We start from the raw sequence: 25,568 nt of genomic DNA on the forward strand, positions 1-25,568 counted from the left end.
TTCAGTGCAAAATTGGTGAGTTCTTTCTCTCCTTTTCCTTTACTCTCATTTCAGGGGCTATTCAAGGAGTATGGTCTTATTGGAGCACTTTCATACCAGTTGATCAGGCTGCAATCTCTAGCCCATGGCTACTCTATGGGGAGGGGAAAGTCTGACTTTTGGCTGGAAGTTATTCCCCTGGCCAGTATGGTAGTAAGACCCAGAAACTTGATGCCTCTCTTACATAAAGTCATCTTATCTTGGGCATGGGACAGCCACCTAAATAACTAGCATGGCTGCCGATCTTGAGACTCCTGTGCTTATAAGGTTTTCTCCTGACTGATCTAATATGATTCCCTTCATATCCCCCATCTAGCCACTTCCGGCCTCAGGACCTCCATTGGGAGCCAGATGAAACCAGTACCTGATGGAATTAAAACCCAACTGGGGGGACGCCTGGGTGGCTCAGTTGGTTGGGCAGCTGCCTTCGGCTCGGGTCATGATCCCAGCGTCCTGGGATCGAGTCCCACATCGGGCTCCTTGCTCGGCAGGGAGCCTGCTTCTCCCTCTGCCTCTGCCTGCCATTCTGTCTGCCTGTGCTCGTTCTCCCCTCCCCCTCTGATAAATAAATAAAATCTTAAAAAAAAAAATGTAAAAAAAAAAAAAAACCCAACTGGGAACTGTTTCCTAGGGAAGTTGTCTATAAGGCCCACATGTGTTGGGGTATCTCTTAGAATCATGATGGATTTCTACCTTTACTGTTTTCTGTCAATTTCCTATACTATTTAGATTACAAAATTGGTTAATTCCCCCCTGTAAAACTTTTCTAGTGTTCTCCATGGGCTTAAAATGGCAGGTTCTTTAAGGCAAGGCTGGTCCATTCGCCAGCACCCATTGTAGTCTAGAATGCGATGGGAAAGCTGTGGGAGGGTGCCCTCCATCTTACAGAGGCCTTCAACAGCAGTGATCATAGAGATTTTGTTAAGGGATGCCTTGGATTGCTTTGACACCAGGAACCTCTGACATATCCTGCATGTGGGATGCCACTTAGGAGTTAGGAGTTTTCTTTGGTAATGGACTCCCTCTAGCACCCTCATGGGAGTTTTTTCAGTCCCCAAGGATTCTCCCTTGGGATGCCTTGTAACCCACTGGAGACAATTCAGATTGCAAAATTTAGGGAAGTACTGATCTCCTGTAACACTGCAAGGCCTCAGTGGGATCTATCAGTTAGATCTCTTCTGCAGGAAACCGGGAAAATGGACCTGGGGTACCTTCATTGCTTATACCTAGGCCTCTGTTGCTCTACACCAGCACCCCAATGGCCTCTTGGAGAACATATTTGGCTAGTAAACTCTCTCCTGACATTGGATGATAATTATCTAAATAAGCCTCCAACCAAACCCAGGTTGCTGGAGGAAATAAATGCCATGCCTAGCAAAGGGGACTCTGACTCTCTTACTCTCTTCACTGTTCCCCCTAAGAGATGTGGGGGCTTCTCCCTCTCTCATTTCCTGGGCTGATGTCTGTCATTGGAGCCAACTGTGATTAGTCTCCCTTGGGACAGGGACCTTAAGGAATATTTCCAAGCAGCTACCAAAACTCCTTTGTTTTGGGGAAATTCCCTGTCTTCTCTGGCCCAATATGGATTGTCTATCCTGCCTTGTTGGCAGGAAAACATGGCATCTGCTCTTCTGTTGGAGCTGATGAGCTCTAGGACTGGGAAATCTTTCTTTGCCTTCTGGCAGCACGTGGCCTCTCTGCGTCCCCATCCCCTTCTCCCATTTCTGCACCACGTTGGGGGAGTCCTGCATAACCGGCTCTGTACCATCCTCGGTGCCTCAGGCACATGGCTCCCCCTCCTCTTCACACCATCACCAAAACCGCCTACTCCAGATTTCCCCACCAGTGTCTCGGGTAAAACGGGGAGGATCCGGGTAGAACATCATTCAATATTTAAACGAAGTTAGGTTTCTTGGTTTAATTAAAATAGATATGTCCTTAAAGCTACCAGCACTAAACGTGGAAATTTTATTCTGTGGAGGTTTACGGAAGGTCAAATTAGCTCATGTTATCTCTGTTGCAATTTGTTAGTAAAATGTTGACTAAAGTGATTGCTCATCAAAGTTTTTGTGGGTAATTGTTGAAATAGCTTTCAGAATCTTTGGTAACCTGAAACTTTACAGTTCTTATTGGATTAGAAATGGGATTGAATTCATTGGACATCTAGGTCTTTTCCAAATAGGGTAAAGTGCTACAGCTCTGAGTACTGAATGTAGGTAAGTGCTTTTAATTTATTGCAAAGAACTAAGGATATTTGAGTCTGTTGGTTAAACATGTTTTGCTCAACTGATATGCAAGCCTGCTGTCTAAAAGTTTTGGTGTAGCAGTTCACAAAGGGTCACTACTTAGTCTTCACTGGAGACTAAGGTTTCTAAAGAATGCAAAATTCTACTAAATATAATTATTTAGGGAATAATAAGGGAAGCAACTCTATGTAGAAAAGTAGGAGGTATCTAAGAAAGATAAAAGGAATGGGAATGCATTTTTTAAGGTAAAAGAAAGTAATTTTGTCCTAAATAAGATGGTTTTTTGGCATGGAACAAAAATCTGAATGCAAAAGAAAATTGTACAACGTTTGCGAAGGGAAATACTCGGAAAATAATTTTAGGTGTGATCATAATGGACTAAGATTGAAATGAATGGGTTTTAAAGGAACACTGGTATAAAATTGACATTCTCTCTGTTCAAAAGACAAGTTTTCCTGAATTGTTCATCTGCTCTGGATAAGAAAATGGGAAACCAAGTTGTTTGTTTTTTTTTCTCTTTTGTCTGCTCAGAAAACCAGTTTCTATGTTTTGTTTTTTATCAGGTCTTCCATTACTTGATTAAAACTTCTCAATATTAAAGAAGCTAAGTTTTGCTAACATCTATAGAGTCCTACATATTTGCCTTTCAAATCTTTTACTGTCACTTTGGTTAAATAAAAATGTTTTGTAATTATCTGTAATCCTATTCAGGCATGTACTATATAACTTAAAGGTTTTAAACTTTCCCAAAATTGGAATTGTAAATGAAGTCTCTCTAACTCATTAGGCCTTTTTATTAGCTTTGCTAAGTTACTCTGGAAGTACTGTTAAAGGATAAATAAGGCTTAGGAGATTAATTTGGGGTAAGTGCTATAACTATCCTAGAAATGGCAATTCCTAAAGTTTCAGTGTAAGGTCACCACTTGATATTGAAGTGTTAGGGATCAGAGAAATAATCACATTTCCTTGCCAGCTATACTGTAAACTCTAATGTCATCAGATCTTTAACTAAGTCCATTCTGAGCTTTTTGTCATTTATAATTGTTTGAATTCTCTTGTAAAATGAGATTCATCTTCAAGGAGATTCATAAAAAGGGATTCAAGGCAAATACAGGTTCTTTAAATTACTTTTTTAATAAAACTGAAATGGCTTAGAATTTCCAGAACTAAAACTGCGTTCAAACTAAACAAGAAACAGTAACACAGGATTAACTAAATTGGAAAAAATTGAGTTTTTTGTGACTCTGATTTAAAACATTGCTGATTCTCTAATGTTTGCTCCTCTAGGCTAAGGAACCTTTAAGATCTGTGACTTACAGAAATGTGAAAATACTCATTTGTAAACAGATCAAAGCATTCAACCTTTCTCTCTACCTGAACTCTCTGAAATTCAAAAGATCTCAGTAAGTATGCTTCCATGGCAATCATAGCCATTTGCACAAGTTTAATAAGAATCTATTCTCCTTATAACAGGACACCATTGGAAACATTGGTTATTTTATCAAGGCTTTGACAGGAATGTCATACTTCAGAGACATGCATAGACTCGGATATGACTAAACAGCTTTAAGGAACTAAGGTTGACTTTATGAAACCTGAAGTCATAAAGTCCCTTGGAAATGTTGGCCTGATACCTGGCCTAAGAGTTCCCAGCAGCCTCACCAGCTGAGTAAAGAATGTCACTTCCTGGCAGGTGCTGGAACCTTAAGATACTTTGGGAATCTCAGTAAAGAGAAATCTGCCCAACTCTACAGGGATTGCAGGCAAGTACCTGCTTGGCTTCTGGCCTGGAGAGGCTACTAAAAGTTCAACCTAGAGATTCCTTATAAAAAGTTCCAGCAAAGCAGATTCTAAAAGATCTATATGATCAATCACTCTTTTGCTAAGCTTATGTAAATAATTATGCCAAGTTTGTTAAAATTGTGCTTGTTTGGCAAACAAATTAGTCTTGATTTGGCTATCTCTGGAAATGAAGGGTTAGAGAGGAAAAAAATTGTTTCAATAACACACTTTGTGGATGTTAAATTCTAGTTCTGATTGTCTTTAAATGCTTATTGTTTACCTAAAGCTAGACAACTTGAGGTAAACTTCAGAGAAATTGCCACAATAGCTCATAGACCATCTTTGTGCTTTACATTCTGTGGGGATAATAACAGCACCCCATGGGCATATGATTATTTGAACAACTCGAAATGGGATTGATTCCCCAAAAGCTGTATAACTCTACTAGCACCTTGACCAATTCTATGTGGCTGGAATGACAAAAATCCTTCCCTGAAAGCCAGAGCATACCCCACTCCAAAGGGTTAACTATGGGCTTGTGGAGCTAATAGATTGGATGATCCCACTTTCCTGGTGATTGGACTGGATGGTGACTTGGGGATGCTCTTATCTCTTAACAAGTCTTCCTCCATTTGCCAGTGATTCCTCCTTAATTAAGACTAGTGGCAGTAGTTTCATGGGAAGGGATAAGAAAAGCTGGGTATGTTATGGTCTAATAGACTGAGGCCAAAGCCCTACTGGCAAATATGTCTGCCCCAAGAGCAGAGTTAATAATGCCCAGCTGTGCTTTGCAATTGGCAAGAGCCTTAAATATTTATACTGACTCCAACTATGGGACTATTATCAAGCCACAACTCCCCAATCAAATATGGGCCTAAAATTATTGCACGTTCAAAGAATGGCCCTCCAAAACTGAGTAGCCCTTGAAATCCTGACTACACTTCAAAGAGCCCCAGTATTATATGGCTGGCTCCTGGCTGGGACCTAATGGCTATGGAACTCTAACTTGAGGCCATGGCTTCCCCCAGCCGGGACAGGCCACTGTACTCTGGGTTTTGCCTGGATGCACAGGCACTTTATTAAAACCATTACCAACCCAGCTAACTTTCCAAATTTAAAACAGTGGTGGGCACAGTTTGTGTTACATTGGTGTAATCACCTAGCATCCATCTCTGTTACCTCTTTGAAACTGGAGAATGTTGTTTGACACATAGAAACTCTTAATTACATGGTCAAAGCCATAAATGACACTCAGAGCATCTCTCCACTAAATAATAAAGTAACATAAATGTGTGAAATCATTCTACATAATTGAATGGCATTAAATGTTCAATTGTTTCACAAGGTGAAACTTGGGCTAGCATAAAAACAGGATGCTGTGCATACAGTCAGGTTACCACAAAAAACTTCTGGGTTTCTGACTGACATGAATACTTAAAATGGCGCTTTAAATATTTCCCCTTCAGGGATTGCTCTAAACTCTTGGACTGGAGGAAAATTATCAAAGGTCAACTATCAGAGCTCTCTCTTATTCAGACTTCTCTTTTCTCAGTTACAATATTAACCTTACTCTGTTATTTCCATTGTCTCCTTAGTGCTAAGACTCCTTCACTGACCTAACTTCCAGCTAATGGATGATCCTTTCTACTCAAGGAGGTTCAGACTTGACAGCATTGGATTCACCTGCCTTGCCCTTTTGTAACCCCAGTATTGACCTATAGGTAGGGACATCTCTATGCCCTATTTCAGCAGGAAGATATCACAGAAGATGAGACCTTCTACCTTCAACAGCCTTAAAGATTTCAGGGTCAAAATTGTTCAGGGGGTTAATGAGCTAGCTAACAGAAGGATGGCTGAAGACAAAGCAGAAGCTGACACCCTGCAACCCCCACTCCTCGGTGGGACTCATGTGACATCTTCCAGGAATCTCCCCACTGTCTTAATGTTAATGCCTTGCTGCAGGGGAAAAACAACCTTGACAATGGCAAGGCCATGTAGGTGCTTTTTAGCAAATGAAAGTGCCTCCCCCAACCCCATTGTATATATCAGCCACCCTGCACAACCCAGGTGCAGCTCTTTCTACCCATGGGTCCTGTCTCTGTGCTTTAATAAACCATTTTGCACCAAGGATTTCAGCCGTTGACTTTGAACTCTAAGTAAGTCATCTTTCTCTACATCAACAGGATGTGACCTCTCTTAAGAGGAAGGTGGAGAGGAGGGACAACTGGGAATTGGGGGTGACCAGAAGCAGAGGATGCTGGATCTGCAAGGTGGGCTAGTCTTCAACCAGTACTCCAGGATCACTGGGACACTGCTTGATAGGAGAAGGAGGCTTAGCAGTCAGTGTTGCCTGAAAACATGGACTGCAGCAGCCTGGACAGCTGTCACCTAGTTCTGTCAGAAACAGCCAGCTGGGTCATTTCCTGCTCCCTTCAGACCGTCGGAAGCATCAAGAGGAACAGAATGTCAGATCTCCTTGCTGTTTTCTGCATATGGGGAGTGAAGCAGAGCATACGAGTCACTCCTTGAACTTCATTAAAAATAAATGAGGAATCTGAGATTCAGAGAGCAATGAGGTGGTAATTCCAGGCTGGTACTGCTGTGTGTGCCACGGCAGACATATGAGCTCTGGATGGGGATGGTGAAGCCTGTGTATATTCTGTTCCATGTTTGTGAGCTGTTCCCCTTCACCAGAACTAGGTGGACATGAGTAATGAACTTTGAGGGTTTGAGTTTTCTGCTGGATAGAAACTATATCTCTACCAGACAAAAATATTAAAGTTAATGGAGAGCTTTGCATAGTCTGTCCTAATCACATTTCATCCATAAAAAACCAAAACTCAATTTTTTTTTTCTGGTTATAAAAATGTTAACCTTGGAGAACACTTAAAAGATACTGAAAAGAATAAATCCCAAAGTAGAAATTATCTGCAAAATTTATAACAAACAAGTATATTGTTTTTGCTTTAACCATGAAAGAAGTTAAATAAAGGTTCATCTTCCTAGAGAATGAAGTAATAATTTGGAGGGCATGTTAGAAAATGTTCTAGAATGGATTGGAAGGTGTGCGTCCTTGTGGGTCCATGTAGATCCTTTAAACTTCTGTCAGGATATCAGACTTGAAAGCCCAACACTTTTTTTTTTTTTTTAAAGATTTTATTTATTTATTTGACAGACAGAGATCAAAAGTAGGCAGAGAGGCAGGCAGAGAGAGGGGAGGAAGCAGGCTCCCTGCTGAGCAGAGAGCCCAATGTGGGGCTGGATCTCAGGACCCTGGAATCATGACCTGAGCCGAAGGCAGAGGCTTTAACCCACTGAGCTATGCAGGTGCCCCAAAGCCTAACACTCTTACTCACTGCACAAATCTATGAGGCCCCAGTGAAAAAGGTAACCTTCAAAGCCCCAGGTGATTTAAATGTTGACCAGAGATGAGTGTTGAAGCCTGAGCCAGAGTTGCCTAACTTGGTAGCTGTTTTTGTTTTTGTTTTTGTTTTTTTTTTTATGGAGTGCTTTGTCTTCTGGGAACATGGGTCACTCTCTCCCACCTTAGAGTCCTTTCTCAGGCAACAAACAGCTTCCCAAGAATCCTTTCCATAGGCCTCAGTCTTCTTTCCTTTTAGTACCAATTCCTGGGATTCCTCGCCCCTTTACCAGGCTGCAGAGTGGGACACACGTCACAACCTCTTCAGCTACACACCAGAGTCTCAGGGAATCTTGTTCTCTCCTAGTATCTTGGGTTTTCATCTGCTACCAAAAAAAAAATAAATAAATAAAAAATAAAAAAAAATTAAACAATACATACACAAAGAACTTCCAGAAGATGTACTTGAAGAAAAAAAGTTATTCTAGAAGGATCAGAAGCTGGTGGAAAAAGAGATTTCCTGGCTATGATTCCAGAAATTCTCAATGCGAATCACTCATTCATGTGAAGACACTGGCAGTCTCTGTTAAAATGTACAACAAACATGTAATTTTGGGAGGGACTATCAAACTAGGCCAAAGTCCTAGGGTATTTCATCCCTAGGAGACAGCATGACCCTGAGAAACAGGGCACTGTTTGCGCAAGTTCTTAGAGCTGGTGAGAGAATGGCTGGATCCAGCACTGGGCATTGGGAGAGCACTGGCTCTCTAGGGAAAAGGAGAGGGGTCAGCCTTGGAAAGAAGGGGGAAAGAGCGACACTCAAACCAAGCTGTTTTCTTCATGATTTTGCTGAGGACTGACCCTTGCTTGCTTATCAGACTTTCTCCTGGAAGGGACATCTGGTAGACACTGTGATGCACCATCCAGATGCCCCTTTAGTGAAAGACACGCTGCCCTCCCAACAAGGAGTGCTGTTGGTAGTCTTCAGCTGCCTCCAGCTCCCCACAACCTTTTCAGGAATTTCCTGAACACAGGTTGGTGTCTCCACCTACCCTATGATCATACCCTTCCCAGGGCTGTTCACACCTTGGTGAACCCCGACCATCTTGTCTAATTCAGGGCAATTTTGAAGGGCACTGGCTAAGATGTCATTGAACCTGCACAAAGCTCGACCAATCTTGCCAACCTTGCTCTCTTCCCTTCTGCAGGAGTTGGACCCCAGGATACTCTTGCACAGGGTGTTCAGGCTCTGTAACAAGTCTGGGGAAAAGAAATTATATTTGGAAACCATTTCCTCTAAAGGGGAGGTCAAAGCTCTTGACACTCCTGAAAGGACCCAGTGCAGATGAAACCTCCCCTTTGCAGGTGCTGAAAGGAACAGTCATTCAAAGAAGTGTAAGAAGCTTTCAGGAGGGCCCTGCAAGTGCAATTCAGAAAGTTCTTTGTCCCCAAGACAGCCAAGGTGGCAGTGCCCCCCCTGTAAAAGGGAAAGAACCTTTGCTCAAATCAGCTGGTGGTGCTAGTTAGCTGGTTCGTTCTTAGAATTGCGCTGTGTGATTCTGCCTCTCTTTGAAGTTGCACTTGAGATGAAAATAATCCCATCTTTCTCACTGATTTTTTGTAGTCCTCCAAGAGCTGAAGCTCTGTCTGGGGTCAAGTGTTTCTGATTTGTGTTGTACCATCTTCCATAAGTAAGGCCAAGGATACAAGCTCCTATTCACTGCATTTGTTTTATGAAGAGATTAGTCATACCTACAGTGGTGCCTGAGAGCTCAGCCTGGCTCTTCAGCGTCTCTTGGCTACAGTACGTTTCTCTGGAAGTGTGCCTGTATCACCGAGGATGAAGCAGCTTTTCTCCTTTTGGAAGGTGGCTGGAAGTTTTGTTTTTCCCCAGAAAGATATTGGCAGAACTAGGCCAAGACATCCATTCCTATGTTGAGACCTGCTCCCCAATGTGAAGGTATGAGGAGGTGGGGCTTTTGGGAGATAATTAGGTCATGAGGGTGGAACCCCATGACTGGGATCAGGGTCCTTATAAAAGGGGCCTCAGAGCACTGTCTTGCCCCCCTTCTTGCTCTGAAGAGGACAGCCCAGAAGAGGGTCCTCACCAGACCCTGACCATGCAGGCACCCTGATTGATCTTGGACGTCCAGCCTTCAGAACTGTGAGAAATAAATTTCTGTTGTTTATAAACTACTCGGTCTGTGGTACTTTGTCACAGCACCCTGAACTAAGGCCCTAGAGAAGGTTCCTTTTATTCATTCCCACAAGGCAGAGTCAGAATGCCTAGGTGAATACACACAAAGCTTTGGCATATCCACCTTGTAGCAGGAAGGTAATGTGTGATATTAATACTTTTCCTTCCAGTATCTCCTTCTATTCTTTGACCCTTTTGTCCCTGGTATTTCTAATCCTTCCCCTCACCAATTTCTTTTTGGCCTTCTCAGTCCATTGTGTACCTAAAACTCCCCGAGAATGACAGAAACAACTTAGATTAAGGCCAAAAAGTGTGAATTAATATTTCCAAGACCAGAAAAGGATCCCAGGCTAGGAAAGAGGCAGGGAGCAGGAGAGCTGAGGTGTTGATTCCCCCTTGCCTCCCTGCTTGAAGGTGAAGAGAGAATCCCAAAATGATTATGGGAAGCAAGATGTATTAGTGTGTCCAGGTTGCTATAAAGAAATATTATAGACTGGGTGGTTTAAACAACAGAAATTTCTTTCTCATGGTTCTGAGTTCTGAAAGTCTAAGATCAAGGTGCTGGCTAATTTGTTTCCTGGTAAGAGTTCTGCTGGCTTTCAGATGGCTGCTTTCTCACTATGTCCTCACATGGTGGAAAGAAAGAACTCTTTGGTATTTCTTTTTAGAAGAACACTAATAATATTGGTGTTTAATCCTAACTTACTTAATTTAATCCTAATTACTTCCTCACTCTAAATATAGTCAAACTGGGGGTTAGGACTTCAAAATATGAATTTGGGGGGTGGGGAGATAACTTGGTCCATAACTCAGGAACTTGTTGCCCCCAACAAAGAGAGAAAGAGACAGATGGAGAGGCAGAGAGAGAAAGCAAGCTGACTGGTTATAAAATTCTGCTAAACAGTGTGTCCAGGCAAGCACGGATATTTGCTGTGGTTCCACATGGAACAAGAGGGGCTGAGTGCTTCTCATGTATCTGAGAAGAGTGAAATACCAACTGAGTATTACTCCCACCTTAAAAGACCACCAGAGACGTGAGTCAAAGCCAAGCAGCAAGGGTCGTTTATTGCAGGTTCGAACCTGGACCTCTGCGCCGCTCGTTGCCGGTAACGCCGAGAGGTCCAGAGCTGGGTTGGTGCAGGGTTTTTATAGACAGATACAAACAAGTTTTGGGTAGGGCTGAGCTGATTGGTTGACAGTTTGCATAGGTATACTTGGCGTCAGTGGATTGGGTCAGGGGACCCGCGCACGAAAGCAGGGGTCCGCGTGAAAAGCAGACAAAGGGTGCACGTGAGAGCAGACAAAGCAATCTTCCGGAAGCAGAACTGGCCGGTTAGCCCGCGCGCGGGAAAAAGCAAGCGTTCATACAGAAGCCAAACTAGCTGGTTAACAGGATAAAAATGCACTTCTAGCCAGGGGGGTTCTTTTGGTCTTTCAAGAGCCCATAGACGGCTGATAGAGCCAGACCAAAAGGAATGCTGCAAGTAGGGGGAAGGCACGATATAGCAGTAGCAGAGAACAAGATAGAAGGATGCATGTATTAGGGGCTACCTGTGTAGATGGAGGATCAAATGCTTCTTCTACTTCATTCACCTTACCCCAGCAGAAATCCAAATTTAGGTAAAACTCTGGTGAAAGGAGATGGATTTGAAATCCTGGCAGAATGGGGGCTCAGAATAAAATGAAGGTAAAATACAGAACTATAACTCCTCTTGTACATATATATTAAAAAAAAAAAAAAAAACCCAAACGTATTTTGTTTATCAGGTAGAGAATCTGCCAGAGTCTTGGTCAGATTCTCTTTCTGCTTGGATTATAAATACCAGTGACTACAGCTGATTTATTTTCTTAAAAACAAGGCAAATGAGAAACTTTGTTCCAGTAGATAGAAGCTCTTTCCTTAGCTCAGATCTCTCAAGATTCTTGGTTGCAAAGAGCGGAGACCACTTCAGGTTAAGTTAAGCAGAAAAAGACACTGCCCTGGGGTAGTAAGCATAGACACTAACTGTCTCGACTGCTGGTCTCCTGACTCCCCCACCAGCCTTGTTCTTGAGTCCCAATTGTCCCCTTTTCCTCCCACATTAGCAGCCACATAGAAGGGTGAAGTGGGGGAGTAAGAGGATGGATGTATGCGTGCATATGTGCAAAATGGATCTGGAAGTATACGCAAGAAATTGGGTAATATGGATTTCACCCAGGGTGAACTGGATGGTGGGGAAACAGGTAGAAGGAAGACTTTTTATTATATAAATTTTTGTAACTTTTGATTTTTTTATTCATTGGAAAGATAGCCCACTTTAAAAATGAATAATTCTAAGTCCTTGTTCAGTCCAATTCAAAACATAAATCTTATACCTAATTCAAAGCTCCTTACAAGTTCTGAAGACTGGCAGGATCTGTGGCTCCACAACCTGCAGCTGGGAAGGAGTCAAAGTCTGTTTTCTCCTCCTTTTACTCCTCCTCATCTTTACTTTCCTTGCTCTTGGCTCCAGCAGTGGCCGGGTAAGCTTTGGATAAAATCTCTTAAATGGTGCAATTGGAGGTTCCCGCTGGTCCTTACACTCTGATATGCTGGCTCTTTGTGGGTTTTTCAGTGGCTCCTCGCCTCCCCACCCTGTGTAGGAAATTCCATCTGCATAGTATCCTGGTGAGTTATGTGCTCTTTGGCTGATCTCTTGTAAACCCTCCCCCACTATTGTCTCCCTCCTGTCCCCGGGGGATCCTTCATGGTCTTTTATGCTATAGTCCCTTGCGGCAGCAGAGGGTTCTTAGAGGGAAGCTCAGATTTCTTTCCTGGAATCAATCGAATATTACACATCTTGCCATACCAAATAATGCCCTTCCTACAAACAAGGGCTGCTTCAGCCAGCCTCCTGCCTTGAGTTCTCCAGGCAGTAAACAGGCATTAGTCTTTATGAGTAGGTCTGAAATCAAACTCAAGATTTCCTGAGTACTCTGACTATATCTGCTCTGGGGCACTGAGGTAGGCTCATGGATTTCTGGGGTTCTGTGGGAATTTATCTCAGATTTCATGCCAGTCCTTCTTGTAAGGAGCCTCTGCCACCAACTTTTCTGGGAGTGAGGGGAGAGGGGAACATTCGGGGACCACTCATGACTCTGCATTCCCTCGTTCAATGAATTCAGTCTTTTGCTTATTTGAGTTGTTAGAGTATGAGTATAAGAATTCAAAGACAAGTCTGACCTGCTCTTATTAAAATCCGGAGGGGGCTAGCTCTTAGGCTGCCCACCTTAGAATGCAGAGTTCTAATGGCCTGTTGCCCTCAGCTTTGGGGCTTTAGCCAAAGTTTTGTTACAAATGGAAATGTCCTAGTTTACATCTGGTTACTCATATTGCTAAAAACTTCAAAATAACATTCTGCCATGTAAAGAAAGTTCTTATCTTTAATAACTACCATTTTACTGAACGTTTATAAGGTACAAAGAATTTTACATATTAATGCATTAACTACTCACAACACTATTATGATATAGGGATTTTCATGCCCATCTCAGTGAGAAAACCTGAGACCCATAGGTCCCATAGGCCGACATCAGAATTGGAATTTGAATCCAGATCTGTTTGACTTCAAAATCAACCTGCATATAAAAATGAGTAGTGCAATTAGCGTCTACTGCTATTGTCTCCCACCAACGAGCTACAGAATTACGGTGGAAGTATAGTTATTGTGAGTAATTGATCACAATAGGCCCATCAAACATCGTGTGTGGATTCAATAAATAGATGTATATGCTATTTCTTATCTATCACTTCAACAAATAATGCTCAGCAAAGGAGTTCTCTTTTTGTGCCAGGTGGGGATACATCAGGGTACCAAACAAGCTAAAATCCCTGTTCTTGTGGAAATAAAAATGTTAAAATCATAGCAGAAATTACATTTTTTTGTCATCACACATTTTACTAATTAACTAAAACTGAAAATATGACTTAACATGTGAAGGCTCAGAAAGAACTTTGCCACTGAAAATGAGTCTTCATACTGGGCCCATATGGAAGCCACTGATAGTATTTAAATAAATGATTGCAAGGACACGATACATTAGATGAAGGAGGGATTTGTGAGTAGTCAAGTCCAAGCCGGCACTGACAATATCTGGGTCATAGAAGAAATATTAGGCAATCTCCACTGGGTAATCCCTTTTATACATCAAACAGCTCAGTGTAAATTATAATTACTACTTCAGTCAATTAGAATAATAATTCCACTGATGAAAATGATGAGGAATCTCAGGAACATGGTTGGAGGCAGGGAGATGGATTACTTTACCTCGTGTTTACCCTTTGACTCTGGGACTCTGAGGTTCCTTCTAAAGCTCTTACAGCAGTGACCTTTGGTTTAAACAGGGAGCAGTCATATTTGATCTGTAACTTCAGTCATCCAAGATCCCAGGAAAAAAGTGACTCATTCATTTAGTGCTACTTAAAAGCTGTATCATAGCTTGTTTAACCAAAAGATCCGTATTCCAAGAAATTAAGTGACAGTAAGGTAGCTTTTGGTCTTTCTCATCACTTCTTATCTTCACCGGATAATAGGGCTGTTACCGTGGGTAATTCTTCCAGGTCCTCACAGCGGGGGCCGGTAAGCAGTATTAGCCTCTCCACATGCCAGCCGAGCTAAATGGAAGAGCAGATTGGTTTAGAAACACGCAGGGTTCTGCGCTGCTCTTCCCATCTCGCCACGACTCCCTCATTCCTCTTGCCACCCCATCCCCGCGGCACGAGTACCCGCTTTGCGGCTCGCTCCGCCTCCCGCAAGCCTCCACTTAAACTACAACCAGGTCGAAGCCATCAAACTACATTTCCCATAGTGCTTAAGCGCTGACGGGCCTCGCATGGGGTTTTCCCTAAGCTGCCGTTGTAATTAATGTTAGATCATAGCCACATTTCCGCGGAACGGCCGTGTTATCGTCTACTTCTTCCTTTAGATATCTTTTTCCCCCTCCACGTGCGATCTCTAATGTTCGGCGAAGATCTCTAATGTCTCTGTGGCGGGAAATTTATTCAGGCGACTGCTATGGCCACCCATTTCCTCTTGGAACCTCGGCCCCTGCCAGGTCCTCGGGGGCTTGGGAGTGTCATTGGTGGATGACCGCAGCTCCTGCTGCTGTCGCTGTCACCGCGACCATGGCCTCTGGCAGCAGCGGCATGGCTGTCGCCCGCCTTCTGTCGCGCTCCTTCCTCCGTGAGTCCAGCCGAGACTCTCTTTTCCAGGCCTCTGCGAGTTCCTGGCCTCGCCGGGCCCAACATCCTGGTCCAGGCCGCGGCTGGGCCCTCTGGGGCCGGACCTCGGTGGGGGCCTGGGAGGCGCGAGAGTGCGGCCCCAAGTCGGGGACCACCTGGGGTGGAAGTGGCTTTGCTGGATTTGTAGGGTGGGACATGACCTGGGCAGCTGGGTTAAGTGGCGTGGCCGAGCCAAGATTCGGGTGTGGGAGCCCTGTAGACTTGGGGGCATGCTCTGCCCCCCCGCGATGATGAATGGCCGGATGGGGGCGGCGTCTAGACTGTCCCTGTTTGGGAGTGAGAGGTGAGGTGGTCCAGGATTAAGTCAGCTGGGAGAGTGAGTGTCTGGATTGAGGGGTAGGAGGAGGAATGTCTTAGTAGCACATTGGGAGAAGAGGGTAAGGCTGTCCCTTAGTTTTTGTTTTTGTTTTTCCCTGCAAATTGTAGACTAAGCAGAAAAGTGGGTTCTGCACCCCAGAGTGAGCATAGCCCAGAATACTCCTACAAGTTTAGGGTTGGCTGGGACTTTAACCAACTGTTTGCAGTGTCTCCACCAGGGGTGTGAACCCCTCACTCCCTGAAAACTTAATACCCAAGGTTGCTAGTTTTTGAATAACGCTGTTAAAAATTCTTGCTATGTTCAAAGTCTTCTTTGTTAGGTAAGCTGTATAGAAAGAGACTTTGGAATCAAACCAAATCATATTTGAAGTCTGGCTAACCCCTTACAGTCTGTGTAATAAACCTGGGACTTTTCTTAATGGTGACCAGCCATTAGTTGTCAGATGCTTCCAGACATGAGATGTTAAAAAGTGAAAAAATGCACATCTTAGAAAGGGTGCAGTACAGGATAATCCGGGTTCACTGTACAGAATAGTTGAAACAATTTACATAAGGCACATGGGATGTAATACACACTCAACTAAAGTTAGTTTTCTTTCTTCCTTTCTTACACTTTACTCCTGATTCTGTTTGTACTGAATATTGGACAGATTTCATTCATTTCTTGAGAAGATCACATTCCAAAAGTGTGCCAGGATAAGTATGCACTCAGTAGTTGCACTTACTTAACTCGACAACATGAGGACAGACCTCTGGCTAGATAACTTTGGCAAGTAGGAAAAAATTGGGTTTATTTAGGAAAGTTTTCTCAAGATTCTTACTGTATAATTAAAGGACTCTTGAAGGTGTCCTAGGCGGAAGGTTGAAAAGGGATTAGTTACAGCCAGGTCATTCTCGCCTGGGGTCCTGCATATCAGATTTTCTGAAGAATCCTAGCCTCAGATAGGTCTGCTGTCTTAGGAGGAGAATCTAGCAAAGTGTCTAAAGAATCAGGATCTTTAATCTGCCCTTAGCGGTCCTTTTCTCAGAGCTGGAAGTTCTTTTTTCTTAGACTGTCAGGACCACAAGACCTTAAAGGATCATCTAGTTTAGCTTTCTCTTGCTGGAGTGTATCCTAGTCATGTGATTAATCTGTTATTAAGGGTTGGAGAGGTCTGAGATCTGAATCAAGTTATCTCCTGTATTTATGCAAGACTATAGTGTTTAATACAGAAAAACCTCTAAATCCTCGAAATCTTCTGTTTCTCATGCCACATGTTTAAGCCCATTTCCACTCCCACTAGAAAAACAGCCACAACAATATCACCTTATAAACTTTTTTAAAAGGTGGTCACAAATTATTTAGGCTCTAAGATTAGTAATAGACCTGCAGATGGCTAGCAAATTTTGTTTCCTCTGTTATCTTAAGTTTCAGTTGATGGTACATTTGTGCTAAAGGTCACAAGTGTTGCAATATTGATTTGAGTTAGGAAAAACGAAAAACAAGAACAAAACTCAAACATTTGTAGATGTCTTACAGAGCCCTGTTGGAATGTTTAGAAATTTTAGAAATTTTAGAAATTTTGGAGCCAAAAATTTGGCTTGGTTTTATAGTTTACGAAACCTGTTACATAGTTTCTGAAAACCAAACCAAACTAGTTTTATAGTTTATGAAAAAAGGGAGAGTCCAGTTGAAGTAGGGAGAGAAACTAAAATGAAAAATAAGGAAGATTTCTTCCATGAGAAAGTTTAAGGATTTTATAAGCACGCTTGAAGTTGAGATAGTAAAGCTTTTCAAGAAATATAAAGCTAGGCAAGCTCATTTCAAACATAAACCGGGGGCAGGGGATTAAAAAAATTAATAATAATAAACATAAGCCAGGAATTCCTATAAATTAGATCTTATAAGTGGGGAATAAGAGCCAGTATTTTTGAGTCTCCAAGTTATGGTGTTTTAATGTCAGAAAGTGAACCTTCTAATCCAGCTGGTCCCATATCTGTTTGGCAAACGAGAAATAAACCCAGAACGTTTCCTGGCCAATGTCAGAATGGGTATTAGAGCTCTGGTCTTCTAACTCTGCAGTATTCTTTCTGCTAGTATGTGCTGTGTGATACTGTGAGTCTCCTTTTCTGAAGTTCTAGTCTTTCTTTTTCTTTTTAGTTCTTTTTTTCCTTTTTGGCCACCTTGTTTTGTTCAGGTGACTACCCTGCTCAAAGTTACCACCTGCCTTTTCCATGTGTTTGCCAAGTTGTGTAAGCCACTTTTGAAATCAGGCATTGAGAAGTGTAGTTGGGCAAAAGGGGCCCTCAACGATGATGTTTCTGATACTACTGTCTGTTGCTGTTACATCTAAGGACCAAATCTCTGTTTCAGAAATACAAAATAGTCTTGATCTGAATGTACCAGTGCAACCATGAGAAAGCAATTCGACTTTCTCACCTCAAACTCATTCTTCCGTAGGAACATAATTGGGGGTGTTCAAAATAATGTTTGTAAGCATAGAAGAACAATTTCATTTTACCAGAGGACAGGAATGTTGCTATTGACCCATTTTTTTTTTCTTTCTAACATTTCTAAAATTGGATATTTCTTATAATTGATGGTATCTACAGTAAATTGGCAGCATTTTTTCTTTCTTGCTAGTATTTATTAGTACTTAAGTGGTATTTTAGATTTGATGAAATATGGCACTTTGGGCCAGCTTAGCTTAATTTGTAAGTATATATTAAATGAATATATAATTTTGCATTTGAACAGTGGATTGTTTGGGGTTTGGGAGTAAGTGGCTGCTGAGTTACTCTGCTATAAGGTTCTAGGTAGGAACCGTGATGTCCTATATATATTATGTATATATAATAATGTATATATAATATATGTAATTAATGAATAACCATTTATTGATGAGTGCATGCATGGACACAAGGACACAGTTTGCGAGGTGACTTTGGAAGAGAAGTATTTTCATGAACAGAGATTCAGATTACTGATTGGGAGCATGGTCCTGATCATACAAGGCTATGGTTTGAGTCACATCTGCGCATGTGCTCTCTGGCCCGACCTCCCGTCATGCATCCCACAGCCATCTTCTAAATGCTGTGGTTGCTCTCTTTGGGGAGGAGGACTCAGCATGTGGCTAACGGATACAAATTTATCACCCTTCTTGAAGGCACATGTCTCTCACATTACTCAGCCTGTTTCTCTCATAGCCTTTGTTACAGTTTGCAACTTCTGTAGTTTGTGTTTCTTTGTTTACTGTTTAGCTGTCTTAGAGGGTAGGATGCTTCATGTAGGTAGGACCTGAGTCCATCTTGTTTGCTCCTGAATTCCTAGTACTGGGCAGATAGCTTGGCACAAAGAACACCTCGAAGCAGTATGGTCTTTTCATTCTGCATTGGTAATCATAATGATAATAGAGAGCTAATAATGAAATAGCACTCGCCGTACCCTAGGCATTGTTCTATGTGCTTTTTATATTATAAACTCATTTAATTCTCATATTGCCAACGAGGTACATAGTATTACTATCCCCATTTTTTTTTTTACAGGGAGGCTGCTCCTTTAAAAATGTTATGGTTAAAATTTACAAGCATGTCTGTACACACTACATGTAGACATGGATTAATATATTTATTGATAAACAGGATATGCATGAGGAGATATATAAAATAAATCATTGGATTTTTTTTTTTTTTTTAGAGGGAGAGGGTGAGAGAAGGAGGGGAGGAGCAAAGGGAAAAGGGAAGGAATTTTAAGCAGGCTCCATGCTCAGCGCAGAGCCGGACATGGGACTCCATCTCACAACCCTGAGATTTGATTGAACGGAAATCAAGAGTTGGATGCTTAACTGATTGAATCACCCAGGTGCCCCAACATTGGACTTATTTTAAAATATGAATCATATGTTTTTTCTTTTTAGGAAATAGTTTTACCTTTGTGTTCATGTAGGATGTGCATCCGATATTGGGAGCATACCAGCTACTTTGCTACCCAGTTTACCCAATCATAATCTCATATCAATCACAGAATAGTGGTGCTGTTATGGGCAGCTACTCCATTTATAGAAGGGAAAACTGAGGTTAAGGGAGATCAAAAGATTTGTTTCAGGTCAATGGTTGGTGAGCAGCAGAGTAAAAACTCAGGCCCAGGCCTGTCTGATTCTTCAGAGCAGTTCTCAGATGCTCCCGGGATACAGTCCCAGGGTTAGGCCTTCGTTTCTAAGAATTTGAAGAGAAGGTGACACCACCACCTTCCCTGGAGGTGACCCAAGATGTGGCAGCTATGGCCTTCATTGGGAAATTCTTCCTGGTGTCCAGCCTCAGGCCTTCCCGCTGCCCTAATAAATGCTCATTTTCTTATTTAAGTTAGAGATCTCATCGTCTGTTGATTTATCATTTGTCTGTCTTTAGTTTTGTTTCTTGTTCATGACCTTTATTCTGTTTTTCTGTAAGGCTTTGGGCTCTACCTTGGTGGTGCTTCCTGTTGCCCAAGTTATTTCCTTGTCTGTTAAATATTATGAGAAGACTCTTCGTGGTCTGTTACTGCCTTAACTCTCCTATTGTGAAATAGTCCAGTTGTGTTACATTAGTACTTCTGGATTTTATTTGTTTTTTTTTTTTTTTAAATGTTAGTATGGAGTTTGTAATGGATTAAGATAAGAGCTTTGAGGACTGCTAATAGCATTTAGGCTGGACTTCTGTACAATCTTCATAATAATTTCAGGGAAGCCTATGATCCAAAAATGGATGTAGGTTTTTCTCCTAAGTGGGAAAAAAAGAGATGGAACTTAGGACATTCTGCTTTTTATAAGTGTGCTTTTTATATACTGTCCTTAGATTCAGTGAATCATTTTTTGTACTCCAACTCTGTAAGTCACTGTACCATATGGGAGACACCATGGTATACAAGGCATGGGCCTTATAGTCATTCCATTTACAGTTAGAAATTCTAGAGTATATAGATGATACTTGAAATAATCATGAACTAAATTTAACCTTAAATAATTTTCTTAGAAGTAATGCAGTAAAGGGAGTAACAAAATGTGTGCATCCCCCCACTTACGGCGTGTGGCATAAGTGCTACATACCACATGGAAGTGTTTTCAGGTTCCATTCTTCTTAATCTCAGATCCCTTAAACACCCCTCATTATATTCACAAGTCAGGAATGTCATGTGAAGATTTAAAGATTCCTCACTGTGCAGTGTTTTATTTAAATGTGAACTTATATGAATTAACGCTAGTGAAATTCTCAGGGAGATGTTGAGTACATTGACTCTGTCATTGAAATGTGAGAGATATTTGCAAAATGGTTTGACCATTATTGTATGCCCTATGTTCTGGATTTTAACTTTATGGAATAATTTATTCTAGATATTTGGTAGTTTGAGCATCTTTTAGCGGTAGACAGACGATTGAAGATTTGCACTGTAAATCAGTTTGCATTCTTCAGCAGAAGTGGAAGAGGCTATTTTTCATTACTTAGGGCATTTGGTTTGGGTGGGGAGGAAATCAAGTGGGGAAAGAAAATTCAAAGAGCTGGTCTGACAGATTTAATATTTATAGCAGCTAGGGGCTTGTGCTCTACCAGCCCACTTGAAAGAGAGCTGGGCTGGGCGCCTAGGTGGCTCAGTGGGTTAAAGCCTCTGCCTTCGCTAGCAGGGTTCTGGGCTCTAGCAGGGTTCTGGGCTCGAGCCCCACCTCAGGCTTTCTGCCCAGCAGGGAGCCTGCCTCCCTGCTCCACCCCTCTCTCTGCCTGACTCTGCCTACTTGTGATCTCTGTTTGTCAAATAAATAAAATCTTAAAAAGAAAGAAAGAAAGAAAGAAAGAGAATGGGGGGGTAGATTGTGGGAGGGAAGGTGAAGAGGTGCCCGGGTGGGGTTGAGGACAGGTTGCTTTCATGGGGAGCCTGCAATCTGTGATTCTGGATTTTGGATATTATAAAGTAGGGAAGAATGAGGAGAATGATGCAAGTAACTTAGAATTTGGTGGCTTCGACTTGGAATGTAAGCATATTTTGCATTATTTCTATCTCAGAGCTGTAGAGGAGGCAGAAATTAAGGTGAGGAGAATTACAGTGTACTACAGCCAGTCTGTGTGGGTTAGGTCTTCCTTCCTCACAGTCGCGGTAGCTGGGAGAGTGCGCTTGGTGTAAGATCCAGGGCTAAGACACGTTCGTTGGGTGTGAGGCGAGTTTCTGGGATTAAAAGACCATTTGTGGTGATAATAGAGTACCATCATGGCTTGCTGGGGGTGTCTCAGGTTTTCCTTTGGGTTTCAGAGGACATTTTTTTCATAAAGATTTTATTTATTTATTTATTAGGAGAGAGAGAGAATGCACAGGAGTGAGGGAGGGACAAAGAAAGAGGGGGATGGAGAAGCAAACACTCTACTGGGCAGGGAGCGCTATGAGGGGCTTGATCCCAGGACCCTGAGATCATGACCTGAGCTGAAGGCAGATACTGCACTGACTGAGCCACCCAGGTGTCCCAGAGTGTATATGCCCCAAATGTCCAAGACTTATTCCTGCCACAGTACTTTTCATACTGTGTGCTTATGGCCTGTTTTATATCAGTTCAGGTGGATTGTGAATTCCTTGGGGACTGAGACTCTCTTATTCAACACTTTATCCTTGATACTTGACTTTGTGGCTTGGCATAGGTGTTCCCCGATGGCTGATTGAATAAAAAATTGATGACAACTCAGGAAACTGGAATATGTGCTTGACTATTCTAGCAACCTCTCATTTCAGTACCAGTGATACCTGGTCTGACAGCATATACATTTCTTGTCAGGCCCAAATATGATCAGAAATTTCTTATGTTTGAATATAGATTTTGGGTTTGGCCCAAAGTGATGAGAGAGTATTAATTCCAGCTCACTGCAGCTGTAGATAGGAGATCACATGCACATGTGCATACACATGCACACGGCAAGTCTCCCTAGTCGGCTTCCCAAAGGTTTAGACTGTCAGGGTCACTGCATAGTCTGAGCAGTACCAAAGGGCTAGGAAACTGGAAGGTGAATTGCTAGTCATCACACTTCCTGATGCAGTTTTTATGGGCACTAGAGATCTTGGGTTTAGAAGCCCTGAGCTTCACAGGGTTGATCCAGTAGGTCTGGAGTAGGAGTAGGAAAAGAGAGTGATCTTAGTTCTGCTATTGAGTCATGCTTTATGGATGTAGGCAGACCTGCTTTTTCTCAGGGTGACCAGGCCACCCCTGCCTCTGTGGAAGGAGAGGTGAACTGATTGATCCTTACTTAAGACTGAGTATAAGAATACTTGTGGAGGCCCAACCTTCAAAAAGCAACGGTTTCCTTTTAATAAGTGTGGGCTCCAGATATCTTAAGATTGGATCTTATAATCAAATCTGCTATCCTGTCTGAAAACTTCTGATAGATGGACCATGTGTTGAAGATTCCAGGAATAGGAAGGACTGGTGGAACAGATTCTGCCAGGAATAGCGGCAGAAATACTTCCACAAGTATAGTGATTGTGGGTCTCTAGCTGGGAGAAGTGGGAGCCACAGGCAAGAATGAGCCTTAAGTAGCAGCACTGACTGGGGTGGGCCCTGACACCGTAAAATCCCTTTGTAGTGTCTGCTGTGCCAGGGTTCAGGTGCTTAGCTGTGCCTACTGTGGCAGGACTTGACCCTCAGTGCCCTCTCATGGCTCCCTGTTCAGCATAATCTAGTCTGAGAAGGCAGCTGTCTATTACCCAGCAGATCCGTATGCACACAGAAAATTCCTTTTCCCCTTGGTAAGAGCAAAATCCTGGCCTGTCTCTTTCCTAGAGGTATAGGACATTCCAAAATTCAGAGTTAGAAGCAGACATTAACATGGGAGTTGAAGACAACTCAAGAGATGCCTGGAGGGCCAGATGCAATCAATTATGGAACCTAAGTTCTGAGGATTGAGGAGGGCATGAAGCAGTGATTCAAGATAGAAAGCTCGAATGGACCCTGGACAAATACGTGATGAGACGTTCTTTTCTGGAGCTAGCTTTTATGGGCTACCTCAGTGGTAGGAAGAAGGCCTGACACTTTGAAAGGGTCAGGGATGGGCCACACAGACAGCAAGTTGGACCTGAAATGAAGGTTTAAAAGTAGTCAGAAAGTAGCCCACAATTTTAATTCATCTATGCCCTACTTTTAACTGACTGTTGAAATACTGTGAGCTGTTATGAATACATAGATTTCTCAGTTTTTGTTGAGGTAAGTTGCTGAAGATAAGTTAGATGTTTATTACATGTTTTTCCCTTCATCTATTTATTTTATTTTCCTTATCTCATCTTTATGTAAGGTCTGGTGTCTTACATCAGAAGATATCAAATTAAGTAATTTTGGATTATATATCAGACAAGCTTTATCTTTGATTTAAGGTTTAATCTTAATATTTAATGTTAACGTTTAATATAGTTTTGGGGAATGAGTTGCAGAATAGTTCCTACAAGTTCTCCCAACAAAGTGTACCTCTTAGCTTACGTATTATATGCGGAGCTTAAACAGGTTGGGTAAAGGGTGCCTGCTGGGCTTAGAAGAGCATGTAGCTCTTGATCTTGGGGTTGCGAGTTTGAGTCCCACATTGGGTGTAGAGATTACTAAGAAGATAAATAAACTTAAAAAAAAAAAAGATTGCGTAAAATGGGCAAAGGGTGTGGCTGTTTAGCAAACATAGTTAGTACAAGTGATACCTAGTTTGCCATCCCTGGATTAAATTTGAGTCATTAGTCTTTGAGCCCCAGTTTTCCTTCTGAGGAATGACAGTTATAAACTTAAGCTTTTCTTTATACATTTAGAACAAGCTGCATAATAGTTCTTGGTAAAGAGGGTGTTCTGGAAAATAGAAAGGTGTTTTTTTTTGTTTCTCTCTTTCTGTAGTCTTCGTGTCTAATCTGAAGTTGCCATGACCACAAGGTAGCCTCTGTATGAGAGGATTTTTTTTTTTTGTCACTGAGTTGAGTTCATGGTCCGAAAGTTTGAAGAAAATTATAATGTGTCATATTTTCTTTACTTTTCAGTGCAACAGAATGGAATTCGGCATTGTTCCTATGTAGCTTCCCGGAAACATCTCTATATTGATAAAAATACGAAAGTTATTTGCCAGGGTTTCACTGGTAAGCAGGTATGTGTCAAGATGTTTTATAAAGATGCATATTACAGATACAGAAACATTAAACTATTTTCTGTTTTTTTTAATAATCACAAAAGTTATATGATTGTTGCATAAGAGTATACAGTACAGCGATGGAGTTGTATCTTAGGCGGGGGTTTGGTGTGATAGTCAGCCTGTAAGATGTAAATTGTGTTTAAACTTATCTTGAAAATCCCTTCCTACAAGCACATTATGTTGGAAACTCAGATACTCTCTTTCAGCAAGTTTCACACCACTGGTTTTCCTCCAGCTTTGTAGTACATTACCATTTGTTTAATTAAAAACTAGGTAAAATGAATGGCTTGTGTCCTGTTAAACACAGGATGATGTGGGGAAATGCTCCAGCCCAGTCAGGCGCATGGGAACCGAGACACACAGAAGAAGCAGCACGCTGACTTGTCTCATCTTATACTTTCTCTGGCCAAATGGTCTTTGAGGGGACTAGCAAGCAGAATTGCCTGAAGTATTTTAACTTGTTCTCATTCACTTATATTCATTGTCTCTCCCTATCCCTACTTACATCACAGAATTTGCTAAGTTCTAAATATATTTGCAATGTGATTCCACAATAAAATGCAACATAAGAGTGTCCTTTCCCTCCTTCCTGTCATGTTACTCCATAATGTATATGCTACATTTATATATAATCTATAAAATAGATTAATAAAAGAAAAATTGAATCTCAAGGTTCTGTGTATTTAGAACTTTAATAGCTATCACTAGGTTACCCTTTAAAACATTTGTACAGATTTGTAGTTCCACCAAAGTAGATGTGGATTTTTTTTTAAAACAAAGGACTACCACCAAATCAATTAGAAGATAGCCATGAGCCTTAACCCAGAGTATCCCTTTCATTATTAAAAGAAGACATGGCAAAATAAAAACAGTTCATGATTTTTTTTGTGTGATTTAAAAGTTAATGATTTTTCTGTAATTAAAAGAATTTTCAGGGCATCTGGGTGGCTCAGTGGGTTAAGCCTCTGCCTTCGGTTCAGGTCATGGTCTCAGGGTCCTGGGACCGGCCCCGCATTGGGCTCTCTGCTCAGCAGGGAGTCTGCTTCCCTCTCTCTCTGCCTGCCTCTCTGCCTACTTGTGGTCTTTGTCAAATAAATAAATATACTCTTTAAAAAAGAATAATAATAATTTTCATGTCCATTCTGTGGTATTTGGGTATATCCATTCTCTGCTCCTTGCAGAGCAGGAGTCTGCAAGTTTATTCTGGAAAAGGACCAGATG

General features: G+C 41.9%; 1 protein-coding gene and 1 long non-coding RNA gene across 4 annotated transcripts in view; both read left to right on the forward strand.

Annotated features, from left to right (window-relative positions):
* The first annotated feature begins 2,018 nt into the window (after positions 1 to 2,018).
* Positions 2,019 to 6,864, forward strand: LOC132022490 (uncharacterized). Of its 3 annotated transcripts, XR_009405592.1 has the most exons (4): positions 2,019 to 2,255; positions 3,573 to 3,688; positions 5,663 to 5,788; positions 6,251 to 6,864. It is a non-coding gene; the product is annotated as an uncharacterized LOC132022490 (long non-coding RNA). The 3 variants fall into 3 exon arrangements; XR_009405590.1 differs by lacking the exon at positions 6,251 to 6,864 and having other exon boundaries at positions 2,027 to 2,255; positions 5,663 to 6,242; XR_009405591.1 differs by lacking the exon at positions 5,663 to 5,788 and having other exon boundaries at positions 2,029 to 2,255.
* Positions 6,865 to 14,690: 7,826 nt separating this feature from the next.
* The window catches only part of SUCLG1 (succinate-CoA ligase GDP/ADP-forming subunit alpha), a 31,198-nt gene continuing 20,320 nt past the window's right edge, over positions 14,691 to 25,568 (forward strand). The window contains exons 1-2 of the mRNA XM_059405713.1: positions 14,691 to 14,826; positions 24,199 to 24,302. Of these exons, the coding sequence (XP_059261696.1) occupies positions 14,730 to 14,826; positions 24,199 to 24,302 (201 nt within the window). The 5' untranslated portion in view covers positions 14,691 to 14,729. The remainder of the gene's footprint in view (positions 14,827 to 24,198; positions 24,303 to 25,568) is intronic.

This window comes from Mustela nigripes, chromosome 7 (genome assembly GCF_022355385.1).
Source record: "Mustela nigripes isolate SB6536 chromosome 7, MUSNIG.SB6536, whole genome shotgun sequence".
Classification (NCBI taxonomy): Eukaryota; Metazoa; Chordata; class Mammalia; order Carnivora; family Mustelidae; genus Mustela; species Mustela nigripes.